We start from the raw sequence: 19,234 nt of genomic DNA on the forward strand, positions 1-19,234 counted from the left end.
GCTACCATGGAATAAAGAATCATAGAATCAGAGCTGAAAGAAACCTCAAGAGGCCACCAAGTCCAGCCCCCCGCCCAAGGTAGGACCAATCCCAACTAAATCAACCCAGCCAGGGCTTTGTCAAGCTGAGACTTAAAAACCTCTAGGGATGGAGATTCCACCACCTCCCTAGGTAACCCATCCCAGTGCTTCATCACCCTCCTAGTGAAATAGTTTTTCCTAATATCCAACCTAGACCTCTCCCACTGTAACTTGAGACCATTGCTCCTCGTTCTGCCATCTGTCACTACTGCGAACAGCCTCTCTCCTTCCTCTTTGGAACCTCCCTTCAGGAAGTTGAAGGATGCTCTCAAATCCCCCCTCACTCTTCTCTTCTGCAGACTAAATAAGCCCAAACCCGTCAGTCTCTTCTCATAGGTCATGTGCTCCAGCCCCCTAATCATTTTGGTCACCCTCCGCTGGACCCTCTCCAATGTGTCCACATCCTTTCTATAGTGGGGGGCCCAGAACTAAACACAATACTCCAGATGTAGCCTCACCAGAGCTGAATAAACGGGAATAATCACTTCTCTAGATCTGCTGGCAATGCTCCTCCTGGGATAATGGCGTTTTCCCACTGAAAACAAAAGCGTATGTATGGATTTTAAAGTGCATGTTTATACTAATCCAACCGCCATTTAGCTTAGCCTGTTAAATTCTCTCTGATATCATTCATGAAGTTTTAATAAGCACACACATCCAGGGAAGGCAACGATGGATATAGGAACAGCAAAGTAAGAGACATATTGGTTGTACATAAAAGATGCAATACATATCATTGGGTTAGGCTCAACTGCCCTACTTCTTGTAGACCTTCTGGGCTTAGGCAATGTACTCTTGGTATTCTTCTCTTTTTGCTGCCTCTCTGGGTCCCAGCCACTATATGAGGGAAGACATGTCACAACTGTAGCTGCTCAAGAGTTGTGCAATTTTTCAGGTGGTTGACCTAGCATCATCTGTTTTTATGTAGCAAGGATCTACATTTGCCTTTCACAACTGGCTATATCAACGGTTATTTTATTTCTAAAAGTCTGTGTTGCCTAACCTGGGAATACTGCCTTCCAGAGTTCTCAACTCTGATTTGATAGGCAGACAGACACAGCCTTTCTAGAACACATAAATAGGAAAGACACTGGACATTATAACTTCAACTTGGGCAGAAAACTCTGGCCAACCATCTGTGACATGTTCCCACTCAAGCTGATTGTTTTTGTTGCTTTGGTCTCCATTGGTAAGTTAAAGATTACTATTTCATGCCTTGTCAGAGCTTTCTTCAAATGGAGTTTTTAGCAGAAGGATAATATCAGCTAAATATTAATGCGTCAGCTTCCATCCTGCTAGAATTTAGTTTCTGAAGAGTTAATGTAACATGCAAGATTTTAAAGAACTATTAACTGAGAATATATTAAAGCATCTATGTGCATCTATTTTATCAACTCTTTGGCATGACTATGATAACTCACTAGGAAGTTCAAAGAAATGCTATGAGAATTGCATAAAATTTTAATTTATTCTTAATAGGTCTGGAAATTAGAATATACACAGCCATCCAAGTTACTAACTTTGGTTCATTTCTAAAAGAATTTACTAATTGTTATGCCTTTGTAATACGATTGCTACTGTATTGGAAGAAGTCACATTGAACATTTAACCTTTAAGATTTGGAGAGACAGATTTCTGATCTCCCTTACACTGGTGGGGGTTGTAATTTCACACAATATCACCAGAATGTGATCAGAATCAGACTCAGAGTTTCTGGCCTTGTCCAAACTAGGCTTTTTCTTCTGAAGACTTCCAAGCATTGATTCCACTGGGGCAGCTCAATCAGCAGTATATGTGGGAAATGAGAGTTTAAATCAGAAAACAGCTGCTATTGCCATTTTAACCATCCTGCCATCTGTCTCAACCCTGGGTGAGAGATGGATAAAAAGGATGGAAAAAGTACCAGTGACTCATCTATACACTCTCTGGTCTGCTGTTTCTACTACTGGTGGAAATAACCATGGGAAATATAAAGTAAAATATAGCACAGACAGAGCCTCTTTGTGAAAACTGGGGTGGAAGAAATGAGAGTCAGTGGTGGTTTAGAGAAGCACTGAAGGGTTTGTTCTAAGTATTGTGTTTGCAGTGAAAGAAAATTTTTCCTCTAGCCAGACAAAACATATATTCCAAGTTCTACAGTGCTTTGATACGGAGAGCCAATCAAAGTCTAAAAACTCCTGTTTACACTGGATATAGATTGATATGCTAAATTCAGATGGAAGCAGACTGAGTAGCCCTTCCTTCCTCAAAATTAACATAATATATATGAAGAAAAAAGCCTTTGCTGGAGCTGAACCTAATACTTGGACTCGCTATTACAAGCTGAGCAAGTATCAATTCCAGGCTGTCAACAGGGCATCCTAATTTCCATTGAAGTTAGGCTTCTGAACTCACTGTTCTCTTTTAGAGCATTCTCAGCACCCCCAGCTTTCAAACACTGGTGCCAGCTGCACCTGACACCACATAGGTGCATGAGACATGGGCTTGTATAAAGGATAATCGGCTTGCAGAACCCACCTTCACACAGGTTAAGGGAGTGAGAAATCCATCTGTTACAGAATTGTGGCTTCCAAGTGACACTCCATCATCTGCTGAATTATGGATTCTGGGGTTTCCATCTCAAAATAGATAACTGAGTAAGGCTGGTATAATAGCAGTGGAAACACACTAGACGTAAGTATCGCCTAGTGAATATAGAGCTTTTCTAGATTAATCAGTTTTATGAGCAAAGTCCTCTGGTTCCCTTTTTCTCAACACACCGAAGTGGTTTATTTTTCTTTTTAGCCTGGTACAGAATCTGATCTAGGGTCCATTGAAGTCCATGAATAGGCTGCAGCGGAGTTCAGATGAGGGCTGTATAGAAACAGGAACTTGGAAGTGCGCCCTTTCCTCTGAGCATTAAAGGACCACTTGCATGCTGCTAATCTCCAATTCTGTAGTTCAACTCTGTTCAGAATCAGGGCTAGGAAAGGCAGAAAAGCAGAATGGTTATTGCTGTGTGCTATCACGCAGCCTTCAGGCAGCTTGTCAACTTGCATCTAGAGAGGTTTTCTGAATCCTTCAGTGAGCTGATACCTTAATAAGACACCTGACAGCAAGCCAACATCCATGGTGCTGTGTGACCCATACACTTTTGTACTTCCCAGTGAAATGATACCCTCAGACCCTTGATTACCATCAATATATTTGCACTGAAGGTAGATGTGAGTGTCTGATCCTTAGACTCATTGGCTACACATTATTTGTACTGCAGTAGCACTGAGATGCCCCAATCATGGGCCAGGACCTCACTATCAGGTGCTGTGCAAATAGAAGAAAAAGAGAATCCTCTCTCCAAACAGTTTATGCTCTAAGGGAAGGATGGGGATCCTTTTACAATTCCATCCAGGAAACTTGTTCATAGGATCAGTTACTCCCATGTAAAAAAAAAAAAAAAAAAAAAAAAATAGAATTGTGTCTTCTAAAACAAGCCAGCTAAAGAAAAAGCCCTACATTAAAGCAAAGCAGCACAGAGCCATTAGTTTGTGGGATGCACCCAAGCTACATGCATTGGAAAGTGACACAACACAGACTACTAATGAAATTCTAGCATCTGTTTATACTAACTCCATTAGCTGCACAGCAGACATTTTGTAGAACACATTTTTCTCCCATTTAACGTTAGGACATTTGCTTTGTCTTTGTATCTTCCATGTTTTCTTCAGTTGCTGCAGGACCATGGGGAATGATATGTGCTGGGAATCCAAAGAACAAACCAAGGCGCTGTGACAGGCTAGGCTGTGGACATTACGGAGCTCCAAGGTGGTAGGCTGAGACTATTTTGTGTGTGGAATTGTTGTGTTTGTTCATTGTTGTTGATAAATAAAATGTTCACTAAGAACAAAAAAGTCTGAGTTTAGCCATCCGTGATAGCACTCAGGGCTTCTGAAGTGTGTCAGAATAACACCTCTGCAAAGCAAGTTGCCGAAGAAGAACCATCACAACATCCTCCCAATGTGCATTAAGCCCTCATATGATAGACCACACCGAGAATGGCAGACACACGTCTCCATGCTGTCCTTGGCCTCTCATTGCTGAGGCTGCCAAAAAAAGTCTTTGAGTGGCACTCCTAATGCAGTTTGTGATGGGAACAGAACGTTTGCCCACTAGAAACTCGACTCAGACCACGTGCAGCTCTCTCAAGCTGTTCACATTGTGTCCCTAGACAGGGGCAGGACAGAACTAGTTAAGAAGTAGCATTGAAATAGTCTCACTTCAAGTGCATGAGTGATCTGAGGCCCCAGCTCATAGGTCAGAAATTCAGCTAGCGTATGTCAGCATAGAAGCAATGAAGTCACTGGACTGATGCCACGTTATGCTGGTGGAAAGTCCGTTGTTCTTTTGAGCCTTGTAATTGAAAAGCCTGCAGCACTATGAGAGATATTTAGTCAAAACACTTCTATCAAATTTATTTATTTATTTTTAGTTTAAAAAAAAAGACTTTATTGCCTGGTCTTCTTGCCATTTTACCTTTTGTTCAAGGAATGATTCCAGGGTTTCACTGAAATATCAAAACACACAAAAATGAAGTTTCTGAGATTTATGTTGTCGTATGAGGAAGGAGGAGGGGAATATTTTCTTTTTCTGTGCCAAAAAAGGCAAGTACGTTCCAAGAACAAGGTTTTAAAACGTGAAAGTATTTTCTTGGAAAATGAAGTGTATGTTTGACCAACTCGGATTAACAATGGAGAAAGAGCCATTATTACAACCGGACTGAAACTTCAGACCCTTCCAACTGCTTTGTGAAATACAACTCTGAAACCCAACGAGGCTACCAATGGCATCCCTAATACTTGTGTTGCTTATTCATTTACATGGTGTATCTTGTAGCAGGCTTTCAGGCTAACAGATATGCAAGCTGCATTTGTCTCATTACTTGCACATTTTCAGACTTGGAGGAAGAAAGCACCGTGGTGTGGATGTAATTTGCAGAGATGGATCAACGGTATATGCACCCTTCAGTGGCACAATTGGGGGACAAGTTAAACCCTACAGAAAGAATAATGCCATTAATAATGGTCTTCTCCTCCGAGGATCAGGTAATTAAAGCTATCTTTCGCAAACTTTAAATGTTAAATACATTCACCTTCCCAGGGACGGCCCACAACATTTTGGCAGCTGAGGTGGTGAGCTCAAATGACACCCTCATGCCCCCTTTTCTCCTGCCTGCTTGTTATGTCTCTTGTGCCCTCCTTCCTCCAGCACAGCACTCCACCATCTCTGTGCATCTAGAGCAGAGAGAATATATACGCACCAGCAGCAGACACAATTTTCTACGCTCTGGGTCCTATGAGCCCCCCTCTGCCCCCACAGTCTGGCAGCTGAGGTGGTCGCCTCAGTTCGCCTCATGGTAAGGCCAGCCCTGCACCTTCCATTCTTAAACAACTGGAGAGCTATGGAAGAAGCCCAGTCTAAATAAATTAAAGCAAAACATAACTGTATTGTCCAGACCCAGGTTCACTCAAAGGGTCTGGTCATCTGTTCGAATCCAAGTACAGTACAACTCATCTATTTCACTTCCAAAAGCATAACAGACCAAGTTCTCCATTACCAGGGCCAGCAACACACACTTTTTTCCTGTATCAGAGTGTGTGCAGAGCTAGAATGGGATAGCAATACAGCTATAAACTAAGGAGGGGAAGTATTAAAAGAGTGAGTTTAAAATTTACTGTACCATGGGTCTATAAGAAAAAATCCTTCATCTTTTTCTCACCCTGCTAAAAGCTCTGGTAACCTCAATTTCATGAATACTGTTGGCTGGACCACACTACCACTGCAGGCACTGCTAACAGCCATAGCAGCACAACACTGAGGCTACTGCTGTGTCAGCAGTGCCTATGCAAATGAAGTACAGATTTAGCATTTTGCCGTGCTTCATTTGCATAATTTATTCAAGCCATTTTTGCACAAAAACAAGTAGTGTGGACAGGGGTTCTTTTGTGCAAAAACCCCATTTTGCACAAAATTCTTGAGCAAAACGAGGTTTTTGTGCACACACAAAAAAACCCGTCCACACTGCTTGTTTTTGCATAAAAACCTCTTGCGTGGAAACAGCTTGACTAAATTACCCAAATTAAACACAGCAAAATGCTAATCCATGCTTTATTTGCATAGGCACTGCCAGCAAAGCCAGCAGTGTAGACGTAGCCTGAAAGAGAATCTGAAAATTGCCATAGAACAACCCCCAAGAAGATCAGATGATGATGATGATCTTTGAGTCGTCTTTTATCCTCCCTAAATCTTTTTTTCTTCTCCTTTCCTCCAGGTTTCTGCATCCATATTTTCTACATCAGGCCAGTTAAATACAGAGGTCGGATCAGGAAGGGACAAAAAATTGGAGTAATGCTCCCAATGCAAAGAGTATATCGTGGTATAACTTCTCATGTTCACGTTCAGAATTGTAACCTCTCTGATCCCACTCGCAATTTATAAACAGAAAGGTATAAAATCCCAGTTAAAAAAATTAGGCATGCAAACAAAAGCAAGCTTCTGCCACTTCACCTCAAATAGGCTAGATTAAAAAAAATGTAGTCCCTGGGAAATGAAAAGAGGTTTTACACATACAGCAACACAGAAATGCATGTGTCAGCCACTGTATCTAAATGCCTCACTATCAGATCTGCATCCTGGAGCTTATTTACCAAGACATTGTAATCTCATGCGCCGCAATAAACCATGCCAGAAATACTGAGTTGTCCAGCTGCAGCCTTTCTTTAAATATTAATATTGTATCTTTGTCTAATATGTAAATTAGGATATCTTCATTACACGTGTGAATTCTTGATGTGAACTCTTAAAGAAAAAAGTGCTCTCTCACTCTCTCTCTTTTGGCATCTCAAAATGAGTCCACGTTACAAGAGAAGCGGGACAACCTCTTTATTCCAGTTGAAAGAGAGAGAGAGAAGGAGGGACTAAGAGAACAGCTAGTGCAAACAGGGAACAGGAAGGTAATATCTCTATTATTTTTCATTTGATCTGAAGTTTATAGACTAGCCAGTAAAATTTCTTATACCTTACAAGACAGACAGGAGTTATATCCTGGGTGTTCTAGTGGAGCACCTCTGCGTTTCAAAAGAATACAAGTTACTTCACCTACAGCAAACTGGATTTGAATGTTATAGTGGGAGGAAACGCTAACAGACTTTTGAGAACATTTTCTCTTGTAAAGAGGCAGATACTACAGCAGCCCATGCCATCACCAAGTATGCAGTAGCTGTGAACATGCACAGGCATGGTATCTCTCCCTCCCAAGTCAGGGGCACTGAAGGACTCTTTGGTAGGGAGAGGGAGCAGGCTTCCATCAAGGTGATTCTTGTATGTCACACCTCAGCACTCATCAGTCCAGCACTGGCCTGCTTTCAGCCATACAATAGCTGATTCCAGAGCTGCATGAACCCGTGTTTCAATGTTGACATTTAAAACTTCAACTTCAGCAGAACATTACTAGCCTCATCTTGATTAACTAGATTTACCCAGCATTGTTCAGGTCCTTCATTCAATTTTTGTTTTATTTAAATCATTGCTCTGGGGTGAGGATGAGGGGTTCAGTAGGCAGGCTGCACCAAGAAGAGAGAACAGCCCCAGTCCTCTCTCACTGCAGCAGGTTGGGGCCAGGTGAGAAGCACCTCCCCCCCCCCCATGGTTACTGCAGCTCCAGCAGTCATAGCTGGGGGAGGGGTGCACATGCCCTGACTGGGGCAGGTTCATCCTCCCCTGGGCTCCAAACCGTGAACTTTCCCCTCACTCCCTGACAAAGGGGAACAGTCAGCAATGTTCCTATATAAATGGGGGGAGCAGTCCCCCCGCCCCCCATCTAAAGAGCACCATGGGGTTGGTATGCTTAGGGCTGTGACCATCCTGGACAAGGAGCACACCCTCAACCAGTCCCTTTCACCTGCCTGGTGATTGTCTCTCTCTTCTGTATGGTTTTGTTTGTCCCCATATGCATGGGATTTTCAGCCTTGTCCTCCAAAACCTAACCCATACCTTGCTTTAAATTATGATAAGAGGAAGCTGCATACCAAATTTGGTGGTCCTCACTCTTACCATTCAGAAGGAATTTTTGAACAGACTGACTCACTCGCTAGCTCACAGACAAACTCTCTCAAATACATAGGAGATAAACAAGTTCTCATGGGGTTACCATATTTGAACTTTCAAAAAAGAGGACACCTGGTGTCTGACGGTGCTGCAGAAGCTGCTCTACTCGCACAGGAGGCCGGGTTTGGGAGCCGGCAAACTTGTCCCTGTGCACACCAATCTCAGGGTGCTGGCCACCACCTCGCTGCTGCCAGGGCTGCCGCTGCCCCCCACTGGCTCTCGTGGCTCGAGTGGATGCCGCATGCTGGGCTCCTGGTTTCCCACCACACTGCCCCAAGACGTGCAGCAGCGTGGGCTTCAGGGGCGCCACCAACCAGCCAGCAACCAGGGCTGCTGCGGGGCCAGGAGGAGAGAGCGGGGGGCCAGGGAGGCTGCTGACTGGGGCCTGGCCTGGGGCATGAAGTTAAAGGCACCGAGGAGAGAAGTGGCATGGCTGGAAAAGGAACCCAGGAATCCTGCTTTCCAGAATCCCATCCTTCCCCCTGCCCACCCCACCAAGCTCCAGCTCCCACAGTCCTCACAGAGCTGAGACAGGAACCCCCAAATCTACTGACAGACCCACTGCCCACCTACGGGAAAGAAGCCAGAAGTTCTAATGCCCGGTTCTCTGCTCTAACCCAGTCCCCCTTCAACTCCCCCACTCTAATCCACCCCTGCCCCAGAGCCAGTCCCGCTTCAACTCCCCCACTCTAATCCACCCCTCCTCAGAGCCAGGCACCCCCCGTCTCCTGCTCCAACCCAATGCCACATCCCTTCTGCAGAGCCAGGAACATAACCAAGCAGGGCAGAGGATAACATGGTGACAAGGAAGAGCGACAAGAATGATTAAAGGTTTAGAGAACATGACCTATGAAGCCAGGCTTCATGAACTGGGCTTGTTTAGTTTGGAAAAAAGAAGATTAAGGGGGGACATGATAGCAGTTTTCAAATATCTAAAAGGGTGTCACAAGGAGGAAGGCGAAAATTTGTTCCTCTTGGTTTCTGAGGACAGGACAAGGAGTAATGGGCTTAAAGTGCAGCAGGGGAGGTTTAGATTGGACATTAGGAAAAAATTCCTAACTGTCAGGGTGGTCAAATATTGGAATAAATTGCCAAGGGAGGTGGTGGAATCTCCCTCTCTGGAGATATTTAAGAACAGGTTAGATAGACATCTGTCAGGGATGGTGTAGACGGAGCTTGATCCTGCCTTGAGGGCGGGGGGCTGGACTCGATGACCTCTCGAGGTCCCTTCCAGTCCTATTATTCTATGATTCTATGACTCTGTGGGAGGAGCCAACTCCCCCAACCTCCCGGGGTGCAGGAGGGAGACTGGAGTCTGGGAAGGAGTTGGGATGAAGCAGGTGGTTGTGGCCTAGAGCAGGGGACTGGAGTGCAGGGGTTTGGGATGTGACCTAGGGTAGGAGGGGATTGTGATCTGGGGCTGGAGATCGGGGTGCCGGATCGGGAAGGGTGTACGGGTGTAAGAGGGCATCAGAGGGTTTGGGTATGTTGGGGTGGGGGTGAGAGAAGAGGGGTGAATTGGGGCAGGAAAGGGCTGGGGTGTCAGAAGCAGGCTGTGGTCAAGAGACTAATTGCCAGCTGCCAAACAAGCCTGCCTACCTGCAGACTTAAAATGGGCCCCAGCCAGCCAGCCTGCTTGACCATGTGCTTCCAGTGAGCCTAGGAGAGGGGGTGTGATTCTTCTCAGCTGCCTGTTATTCTAACAAGCAGCTCCCATTGACTGGTTTCTGGCCAGAAACCAGCCAATGGAAATGTGCTGGGGGCGGGGCAGCCCCTAAATCCCTCCCCCTCCAGTTTTAAAACAGAAATGGAGCCCTGCAGCCACATTTCCGTACAGCGTGCAGTGCTGCAGGACAAGCAAGGGAGCCTACCTGGGGCTCCCTGCTGCCTCTGCGGGCTGGATCTTGTAGCTTGGCAGGCCAGATTCAACTCACTGGCCAGATTTTGCCCAGGCCTGATTTACATGCTCAATTCAGACAAGCCCTTTTTTAAATAAATGAATGTAATTCACAGGAAAAAGAAACTTTTTCTGGGAGTTCAACATAAAATATTTGGACTCTCTTCTATGCCTTTTATTCATACTGAGCAGATGTCTGTGCTTGCATTACACCATCTCACACCCTACTGCCCATCCCTCTTTGGTGGTCTCTAAAATGAAATATCACAGACCATATTTGAGCTTCATCGCCAATGATGCCAAGCTAGGCCAGTTAGTGAACCTAAGTTGCCATCCTTCCAGTTGCGTGTCATTATTAGTTCCTACTTTAAAAATGTTTTATGGCTTCGAGGGTATATAGTTTCCCCTCAGTTACTAATTACAATTGATCTCTAGAAAGATGACAAGGAGGCAACAACTAATGAATACTGCACATTTCTTGCTTAATCCCATAATGACACAAAGCACAAGATCAACCTATTTGTTTGCTCACATAACATGTAAATGAAAAAGACAAAGAATTTGAGTTCAGCAGAGAAGCTAACCAATTGACAGAGGCTGTGAAATAAAAGCTTGGGACTACTTTTAAAAATCTCTAACAGATGATTGCTGCCACATAGAATAATAGAGAAATAGTTTGAGCTTGCTCTTCAAAACAACCAGAAACTGGTGATCCCAATCCTTCAAGCACTGCATTGGGAAAGGGAAATATAATAATCTGCTATCACCTTGTGGATCCACAGGGCTAAGGTAATGTATTCTTGTAACCTGCTCCCCTTTTCCGTACAGCTCTTGGTCTCCTCTAATATAGCTGGGAGAACATGTCGCAACTGTGAAGTTTTTCAGGCTGTTTTTCTGTTTACTGTTTATGTGTGGCAAGAGGCTGATGGTTACATTTGCTTTTCACAAATGGACCTACCAACAGTCATGTGTTTTTCTTAACACCAGAGTTGCTCAATTTGGGATTACTGCCTTCCGTAGTTCTAACCTCTGATTTGCTAGGCAGACAGCCTCAGCCTTTCTTTACACATAAATAGCAAAGAGACACTATAACTTCACCATTATAAAGTGTGAATTCTGGTAACATGTTCTCGCTCAGACTGATCGTTTTGGTTGCCTTGGTTTCCACTGGTAAGTAAAGATTACTATTTCACACTTTGTTTTTACTAACAGACTTTTTAGAAGAAGGAAAATGTTAGCTAAATATTCTTGCCTCAAAATCCAACCTGAGGCATTTAGTTTCTGAAGAGTTAATGTGACCGACCCAGTTATAAAGAACTACTAACTGGCAATAGATAAAAGCATGTGCATCTATTTTATCAACTCTTTGGCATGACTATGATAACTCCCTGTTTAAAGAAATGCTATAAGAATTGCAAAGTTCAGGTGGTTTTACATTCTTAACAGGTCTGGAAACTAGAATGACATACAACCAAGTTATTTACATTGGAGAGACATGACCTAATTCTGTCCTCTCTTACAACAGTGTGACTTCCAGTATTACAACCAGAATGAAATCAGAATCTGGCTCAGAATCTCTGGCCTTGTCTGCACCAGGTTTTTTCTTCTTAAGACTTCCAAGCATTGAGTCCCCCCGAGCAGCTCACCCGTAGTGGACTCAGGAGAATGAGAGTTTAGACTGGCCAATAGGAGCTGGAGAGATTTTGCTGGTATCCTCTCACATGGAACAGCCAGCAGCTTTGAATGGTCTGGGGCTGCTATCAGGCAGGGACTCCTGCCTGAAAGCTGTTTAGATAAGCACCTCCTAACCAGAGCCTGCCTCTGCCCCGCTCCAAACCCCAACTCATTCCCAGACCCCGAACCCCAACCAGAATCCTCTCCTGGAACCTGCCCCCAATTCCCTGGCCCAGGTTACCACCCACATCCCCTGTACCCTCCTCCCCCTCCCACCCCAGGTCACAACACCTCACCAGCACCCCTTCCTATGCCCCCCAGGTCAGAATCCTCACCTGCACCCCAATCCCTTACCCCAATGCACAACCCCCTTCTTTACTCAAACTCCTTCTCAGAACCTATAGTCTTTCCTTCACCCACAGTTCCCTACTCTGAGCTCCCTTCTGCACCCAACATCCATCCCAGGACCCTGCACCTCCTCCATAGAAAAGTGCATCCCTTGACCACTTACCAAAATCTTGGAACGCCCCTCCCCATAAAAAATATTGCCCATCCTGGTCTAAAAAACTCCTTAGTTTATACTGCATGTACTTTTATATGCTCAATTCAGACAGGTAGAGTAGCCCTTCCATTCCAAAAATTAACAATACACAGGAAAAGGAAACCTTTCCTGGTGTTCAGCATAATATCTGGACTCTCTTACAAGTTTAGCAAGCACCTGGTCATCTTATCTCCCACTGAAGATGAAGTTCTGAGGTTGCTGTTACCTTTTAGAGCTACACCAGTTCTCAGAAAGTTCAGCTTTGGAACATGATGATGACTGAGCTCTTTGTATTGCAGTAGCACTTAGTTAGCCTAGTCATGGGATCCCATTGTACCAGGGGCTGTACAAACATGAGAGAGAGAGAAAGTCCCTGCTCTAAACAATTTGTGATCTAGGCGAAGCATGAGGATTCCATTAGAGTTCTGTAAGATAAACTTGTTCATAGGATCAGTGATTCCTAAGTCTAAAAAAAATTTCAAAAATCTTGTCTTCTAAACCATGTATTCTAATTAAAAGGGGGAAAGAATCACCATTCTGCTTATGTTAAAGCTAAGAAACATGAATAGTTAGTTTGTGGGAGGCACCCAAGGAACATGGATTGGAAAATGATACATTATGGGCTCGTCTACACTGGCCCCTTTTCCGGAAGGGGCATGTAAATTTCATGAGTCGTAGTAGGGAAATGCGCGGGGGATTTAAATATCCCCCGCGGCATTTAAATAAAAATGTCCGCCGCTTTTTTCCGGCTTTTAAAAAAGCCGGAAAAGAGCGTCTACACTGGCCCCGATCCTCCGGAAAAAGTGCCCTTTTCTGGAGGATCTTATTCAAAGTAGGAATAAGATCCTCCGGAAAAGGGCACTTTTTCCGGAGGATCGGGGCCAGTGTAGACGCTCTTTTCCGGCTTTTTTAAAAGCCGGAAAAAAGCGGCGGACATTTTTATTTAAATGCCGCGGGGGATATTTAAATCCCCCGCGCATTTCCCTACTACGACTCATGAAATTTACATGCCCCTTCCGGAAAAGGGGCCAGTGTAGACGTAGCCTATAAGAATTTCCTCCTATATTAACTGCATGCATTACATGCCAATATTTTACATAACTCATTTCTATGCTATTTTAGACTAGAAATTTTGCTTCACTTTCATATATTTCATTTCTTTTCAAGTCGCTGCAGGACCATGGGGACAGATATGTGCCGGGAATTCTGGAAACAGAGTAAGGGGCCGTGACAACTTTGGCTCGGGAGTGTATGGAGCTTCAAGGTAGTATATCGAGACCACATTTTATGAAGAAGAGAATGTTTTTTGCTCATTGTTGTTGCTACAATGATGAAATATTTACAAAGAACAAAAAAAAAATCTGAGTTTAGACATTTATAGCACTGAGGGCTTCTGAAATGTAAGAATTACACCTCTGTTAAGCAATTTAGCTAAACAAGAACCATGACAATACCCTTCCAAAGTACATTAAAATCCCTTGTACCAATGTGTATTAATCCCACACTTTAGGGTTTGTCTCCACTACTGGGAGATCAACATTATAGAGAGATCTCTCTCAGGATTTGATTTAGTGGGTCTAGTAATAGACTGCTGATGGCACCCCCATCAACTTTGGTATGCCATTAGGTCGCAAGGAGTAAAGGAATTCTACAGGAGAGTTTCTCGCATCAACCTCCCACAATGGGGACACCACAAAAATTCAACCTAAAGAACATGGACTCCAACTACACAATTCATGTACCTAGAGTTGCATATATTAAGCCAACTTTCGCCCCTAGTGTAGACCTGGCCTAAGAATGGAGAGAGTTGTTTCCAAGACCTATTCAGTTCTTCGGTCTCATTGTTGAGGCTGTCAAGAAGAGTCCTTAAGTGTTTTAGCGGTACTTTTAAGAACGTTTGTGATGAGGACAGGACATTTGCCTACTAAGAATTGCACTCAGAGCACCAGAGGATTTCACATGCAGCTCTCTGAGGGTGCATCTACACTGCACCCTTATTCAAGATAACTAGCATTATTCTGAAATAACAATGTGAGCGTCTACACGGCCATCCCATTACTTTGAAATAATTTTGAAATAATGGACGGCTTATTCCGAAATCTGTAAACCTCATTCAACGAGGAATACTGCCTGTTCCAAAATAGCTATTTCGAAATAAAGTGTGTGTAGATGCTCCACTGCTGCTATTTTGAAATATCCCGTCACCAGGACCATTCTAAGTTATTCCTCTTCCCAGTGCCTCTTGGGCTACATCTACACTGGCATGATTTTCCAGAAATGCTTTTAATGGAAACGTTTTTCCATTAAAAGCATTTTCGGAAAATCACGTCTAGATTGGCAGGATGCTTTTCCGCAAAATCACTTTTTGCGGAAAAGCGTCCGTGGCCAATCTAGACACGCTTTTCCGCAAAAAAGCCCCGATTGCCATTTTCGCGATCGGGGTTTTTTTTGCGGAAAAGAAATCTCTGCTGTCTACACTGGCCCTTTGGCGCAAAAGTATTTCGGAAAAAGACTTTTGCCCGAACGGGAGCAGCATAGTTTTTCCGCAAAAGCACTGACAATCTTACATGAAATCATCAGTGCTTTTGCGGAAATTCAAGCAGCCAGTGTAGACAGCTGGCAAGTTTTTCCGCAAAAGCAGATGATTTTGCGGAAAAACTTGCCAGTCTAGACACAGCCTTGTGGTTTTAAATCGAGATAGCTCATCTACATTAGGGAAGCCTGCCTCAGACTAATTTTGAGGCTTCCCTGCAGTGTAGACATGTTATTTCAAAATAAGCTATTCTGGAATAAGCATGCAGTGTAGATTTAGCCTATGGCTATTCACAGCTGTAGACACAGGCAGGACAAATAGTTAAGGAATAACCCTGAAATGGCTCCCAGCACATAGGTCAGATGCTCGACCCATGCATGTCAGCATAGCTACAATGAAGTCACCGGAGCTAGGCTGCTTTTCACCAGTGGAGGGTCTGTGTTTTTTGTGCCTCCTAAGTGAAGTGACAGCTTTCAGCACCATGAAATCAGTGAAAAATATTAAGAGTAGAGCTGGTCAAAACATTCTATTATATGTATTTATTTTTAATAGAAAAGACTTTTTCCTCCCATATCCTCCTGAGAAAATTCCCCATTTGGTTTGAATAATGAAACACCTCGAATTCTGAAATTCTTTATTTTTTATTTCCAACCAGCAGTGCAAGTAGGCTAGTCTGATTTGCTGTGCCAATAAGACATTTCTAGCTGGTACAATGTACCAGAAAGGTACCGTCCCATCCCTAGCCCCTCCACGGAGCTGCCTCTCACTGCGTAGAGCCCTATAGGAGTTGAGGCTGGGAGCAGTACAGCAGCTGGAGGAGCTGATGGCATTTGGGGCCTTTCCCCACTGCCCCACTCAGCAGGGAAAGGAGTGAACTCCCAGGCCCGTTCTCCAGCAAGGCTGCTGCTGTGTGGAGAGCAGATGCTGCTGCCTGGAAAAGTAGCAGGTAGAGCTTCTGTTCCTTTCCCAGGTGGCAGGGGAAGAGTAGGGAAAGCAGCAGAACAGCCAGCAGCTTCCCTGGCTGTCGTACCACCGCAAGCCCTCCCCCCGCGGTAACATGGGATGGGGAGGGCATGGGGGCCCCAGGAGGAGAGGAATCTCATGGAGGGGTCACATGCTCCCCTTCAGCTGGTGTCTCCTCTCCCTATCCCCTTTGTATCAGGAAAAACTTCGTTTACTTACACCAGAGGGAAAACATTCCAGGTTCCCAGGTGGTGGTGGTGGTTGTGGTGTGAAGGAGGAGAGGGACTATTTTATTTCCTTAGTTTGCAACCCTATTATATTTCAAGAAAACTTAAAAGGCTTAAAAGTGAAAATTGTATCTTTCCCCTACAATGTTCTTGAAAAATGAAATGAACTTTTACACCAACTCTGACCAAGAGCTGAGAGAGATTTGAAATTACATCTGGATGGAAACCTCAGCCTTGGCTATCTCCATTACAGACACACATCAGAAACTGAACTAAATGAGCAATAACCACAATAGCCCCTGTATTGCTTTACATGACATCTCTCAAACTCTTCCACCCATGGGCCAGAGCGATTGTGTTATAGGGCCCGAGACTCCCAGTGGGCCTGGGTAGGGGGCTGTTACCAGCCTCAAAGCCCCACCCCTTCTCACTGGCCCACCTTCTCCCCCCATGACACACCATCCCTGAGCATGTAGCTTTGGAGATCACTGGAAGGGAGAGGGCCTGGTGCCACACAGAAGCAGTTGTGCCTCTCTGCAGCAGGAGCCGTGGGGGAAGCAGAGCACACTGGGTGGGTGCACTCGCTCCATTGTGCTCCTGCAACTGTGGGGAAAATAGGGGAGGCCCAATCAATGATCACAGGTCCCTCCAGCGATCCCCAGAGCTGCATGCTCGGGGGTGCGGAGCCATGGGGAAGAGAGGTGGAGTGATGGGGGTGGGGAGGAGGGAGTGGAGGAGTTCAGGGGCTGTCTGTTAGTGGCCCCCAGAGTCCCAGGCCAGATTCCGCAATCACTCTGGCTGGCGTTAAATGATCTAAATGGCATATTTAGTATTGGGATGTAAGGCTAATGAATATGTAAATCAGCACTGTCTCATGACTTCCACATTTACATGTTTTCAGGAGTGGTGGAAGAAAGCACCGCGGGGTGGATGTAATATGCAGTGATGGATCAACAGTGTACGCTCCCTTCAGTGGAACAATCGAGAGACGGGTTAACCCCTATAAAAAGAATAATGCCATTAATAATGGTCTCCAACTTCGTGGAGGAGGTAACGGAAGCTACCAGAGATACATTTTTTATAAACTTTAAGTATTGGTAATTGAATAAGTTCACCCTCCATTCTTAACCAATCAGAGAGCTCTGGAAGAAGCCGGACCTAAATAAAAGTTAGGCAAAACAGAACTGTATTGCCAAGACCCACATTTCACTCAGAAGAGCCAGGGGTCCAATTACAATTCATTAACTCTTAAAAAACCAGAACAGGCCAAGTTGTCCATCAAAAGAAACACTCCTCTTCCCTTCCACTTAGACAATGGAAGAGAAATGAGAAGGCAAAGTGAAGAAAACAAAGAGGAAAATGGGGGGAGAGGGAGTATTAAAAGAAGGAGCTTGAAATATCCTGTAGTTTGGGTATATATACAAAAATTCTTCCCCCTACCTTGCCCCAAAAGACCAAGTAAGCCCAATTTCATGAAGGAGTTTCTTGATGTCTGGATTGCACTAGTGTGGTCAGCATTGTTTGCACTAATGGTAGGATGACATTAGGAGACGATCTGAAAGAGATGATTATCTTTGATGTGTTCTTTCTCCCCCACCCTCTTCTACCCTCAAGCTTTCTGCATCCAGATGTTCTACATCAAGCCAATGAAATACAGTGGTCGTATCAACAAGGGAGAAAAAATTGGAGTTATGCTGCCCATGCAAAGCGTGTATCGTGGTATAACATCTCATGTTCACGTCCAGAACTGTGACCTCTCAAATCCCACTCACAATTTATAAAATAAGACTGTACATTAAATAGAAATGTACAAAATCCCAAACAAAAATATCTGAGCAAATATAAGGATACAAACACATCTCTTGCCCTCCATTCCAAATGGGCTAGATTTTTAAAAAATATCCACTTTGAGAAAGGAAAAAGACATTTTACACAAATAGCAAAACAAAGATGTGTGTCAGCCCCAGTAGCTAGCCATATCAGCTTTGCATGCTGGTGCTTATTTGTCTATGACATTATAATCTCATGCTTAGCAATAAAGTATTCCAGAAATAACAAGTCCAATTGCAACCTTTTGATATCAATACTTGCATTAATATTGTATCTTTGTCTAATACATAAATTAGGATTTTTTCATTACACGCATGGATGCTTGGTGTGAACTCTTAAAGAAGAAAAGTGCTCTCTCTTTTTGCATTTCTGAATGAATCCAGGTAATAAGAGAAGCAGGGCAACTCAGAGAGAATGGTAGAGTCCTAAAGAACAGTTTATCCATCATAGGAACACAAAGGTATTATTTCTATTATCTTGTTGTAACTGAAGTTTATAGCACAGACAGTAGAATCATTTACATTTCATACCAGGCAGGCAGAATTTCTCTCCTGTGTGTTCTAGTACTTCTCACTGTGCTTTAAAAGGATGCATTTTACTGCATCTTCACCTAACTGGATGAGTTGCAGTGACAGACTTTTGAGAATGTTGTCTCACAAGAAAGTAGATCACATAGCAGCCTAACACCATGACCAAATATGCAGTGGTTGGGAACTGGCACAGGACTGGTGTCTTGCCCTCCAAAGAAGCGAGTACAAAGGGACAGGTGGATAGTGGGGAGCAAGCAGCTATCAAGGTGTTTCCTCTACTAGGTCCAACCTCACAATTCAGCAGTCCAACAATGGCTGGCTTTTAAAAAGGAAGAGCAGAGCCATCGATGGTGCCTTAAGTGCACCAACTTGTGTTTCAAGGTGTACGTCTGCTTTAGCCAGATTTCAAATTCCACACGAACAGGTCAGTGAAATTTCACTAGCCCCATTTTCATTAATAATCAACTTGACAAGTTTACATGTTACATTTGGGCCACAGATCACCTTGCAACTTATACACAAAGAAAACAAAAAGGTTCTGGAGATTTCCGTGTTTCAAGAAGCAAGGATGCGAGGAGGAAGGGCTGTTCATAGGTTTTTTTCATTAGGAAAAAAAAACTCTTTTCAAAGAACATCTCCTAAATCCAAAAAGCACTGTACAAAACCAAGCATGGGCATATTGAAGAGCCTTTTCTCCATGCCTAGCAATGATAGCAGACGCTTGGGGGAGAAGGGAAAAATACGAGGGATCTGAAGTTCCATTCAGATAAGCACCCAATAGCTCTAAGACTTGGGAGCATCCGCCACATCCCTTGCCCT

The 19,234-nt window shown here is 44.1% G+C and overlaps 2 protein-coding genes across 2 annotated transcripts; both read left to right on the plus strand.

Moving 5' to 3' along the window:
• The first annotated feature begins 1,142 nt into the window (after positions 1 to 1,142).
• Positions 1,143 to 6,786, plus strand: LOC112544644 (leukocyte cell-derived chemotaxin-2-like). Its single transcript, XM_075900434.2, has 4 exons — positions 1,143 to 1,270; positions 3,786 to 3,882; positions 5,011 to 5,159; positions 6,386 to 6,786. Exons 1-4 carry the CDS (start codon positions 1,225 to 1,227, stop codon positions 6,550 to 6,552), a joined length of 459 nt encoding a protein of 152 aa, XP_075756549.1. The 5' UTR covers positions 1,143 to 1,224; the 3' UTR covers positions 6,553 to 6,786.
• A 4,344-nt stretch (positions 6,787 to 11,130) lies between these two features.
• On the plus strand, positions 11,131 to 18,113 carry LOC102459454 (leukocyte cell-derived chemotaxin-2). Its single transcript, XM_075900732.2, has 4 exons — positions 11,131 to 11,287; positions 13,500 to 13,596; positions 16,957 to 17,105; positions 17,670 to 18,113. The coding sequence occupies exons 1-4, from the start codon at positions 11,242 to 11,244 to the stop codon at positions 17,834 to 17,836; spliced, it is 459 nt and encodes a 152-aa protein (XP_075756847.2). The 5' UTR covers positions 11,131 to 11,241; the 3' UTR covers positions 17,837 to 18,113.
• Positions 18,114 to 19,234: the final 1,121 nt, after the last annotated feature.

Source organism: Pelodiscus sinensis, chromosome 16 (genome assembly GCF_052426305.1).
Source record: "Pelodiscus sinensis isolate ZL-2025 chromosome 16, ASM5242630v1, whole genome shotgun sequence".
NCBI classification, from domain to species: domain Eukaryota; kingdom Metazoa; phylum Chordata; order Testudines; family Trionychidae; genus Pelodiscus; species Pelodiscus sinensis.

Excerpts from the sequence above, each read along its gene's own strand:
- LOC112544644 (XM_075900434.2), top strand. The coding sequence starts at position 1,225 with ATGTTCCCACTCAAGCTGATTGTTTTTGTTGCTTTGGTCTCCATTG. Across the intron at positions 3,883-5,010 it reads GGACATTACGGAGCTCCAAG|ACTTGGAGGAAGAAAGCACC; the intron begins GTGGTAGGCTGA and ends GCACATTTTCAG. Across the intron at positions 5,160-6,385 it reads TCTTCTCCTCCGAGGATCAG|GTTTCTGCATCCATATTTTC; the intron begins GTAATTAAAGCT and ends CCTTTCCTCCAG.
- LOC102459454 (XM_075900732.2), top strand. The coding sequence starts at position 11,242 with ATGTTCTCGCTCAGACTGATCGTTTTGGTTGCCTTGGTTTCCACTG. Across the intron at positions 11,288-13,499 it reads GGTTGCCTTGGTTTCCACTG|TCGCTGCAGGACCATGGGGA; the intron begins GTAAGTAAAGAT and ends TTTCTTTTCAAG. Across the intron at positions 13,597-16,956 it reads GGAGTGTATGGAGCTTCAAG|GAGTGGTGGAAGAAAGCACC; the intron begins GTAGTATATCGA and ends ACATGTTTTCAG.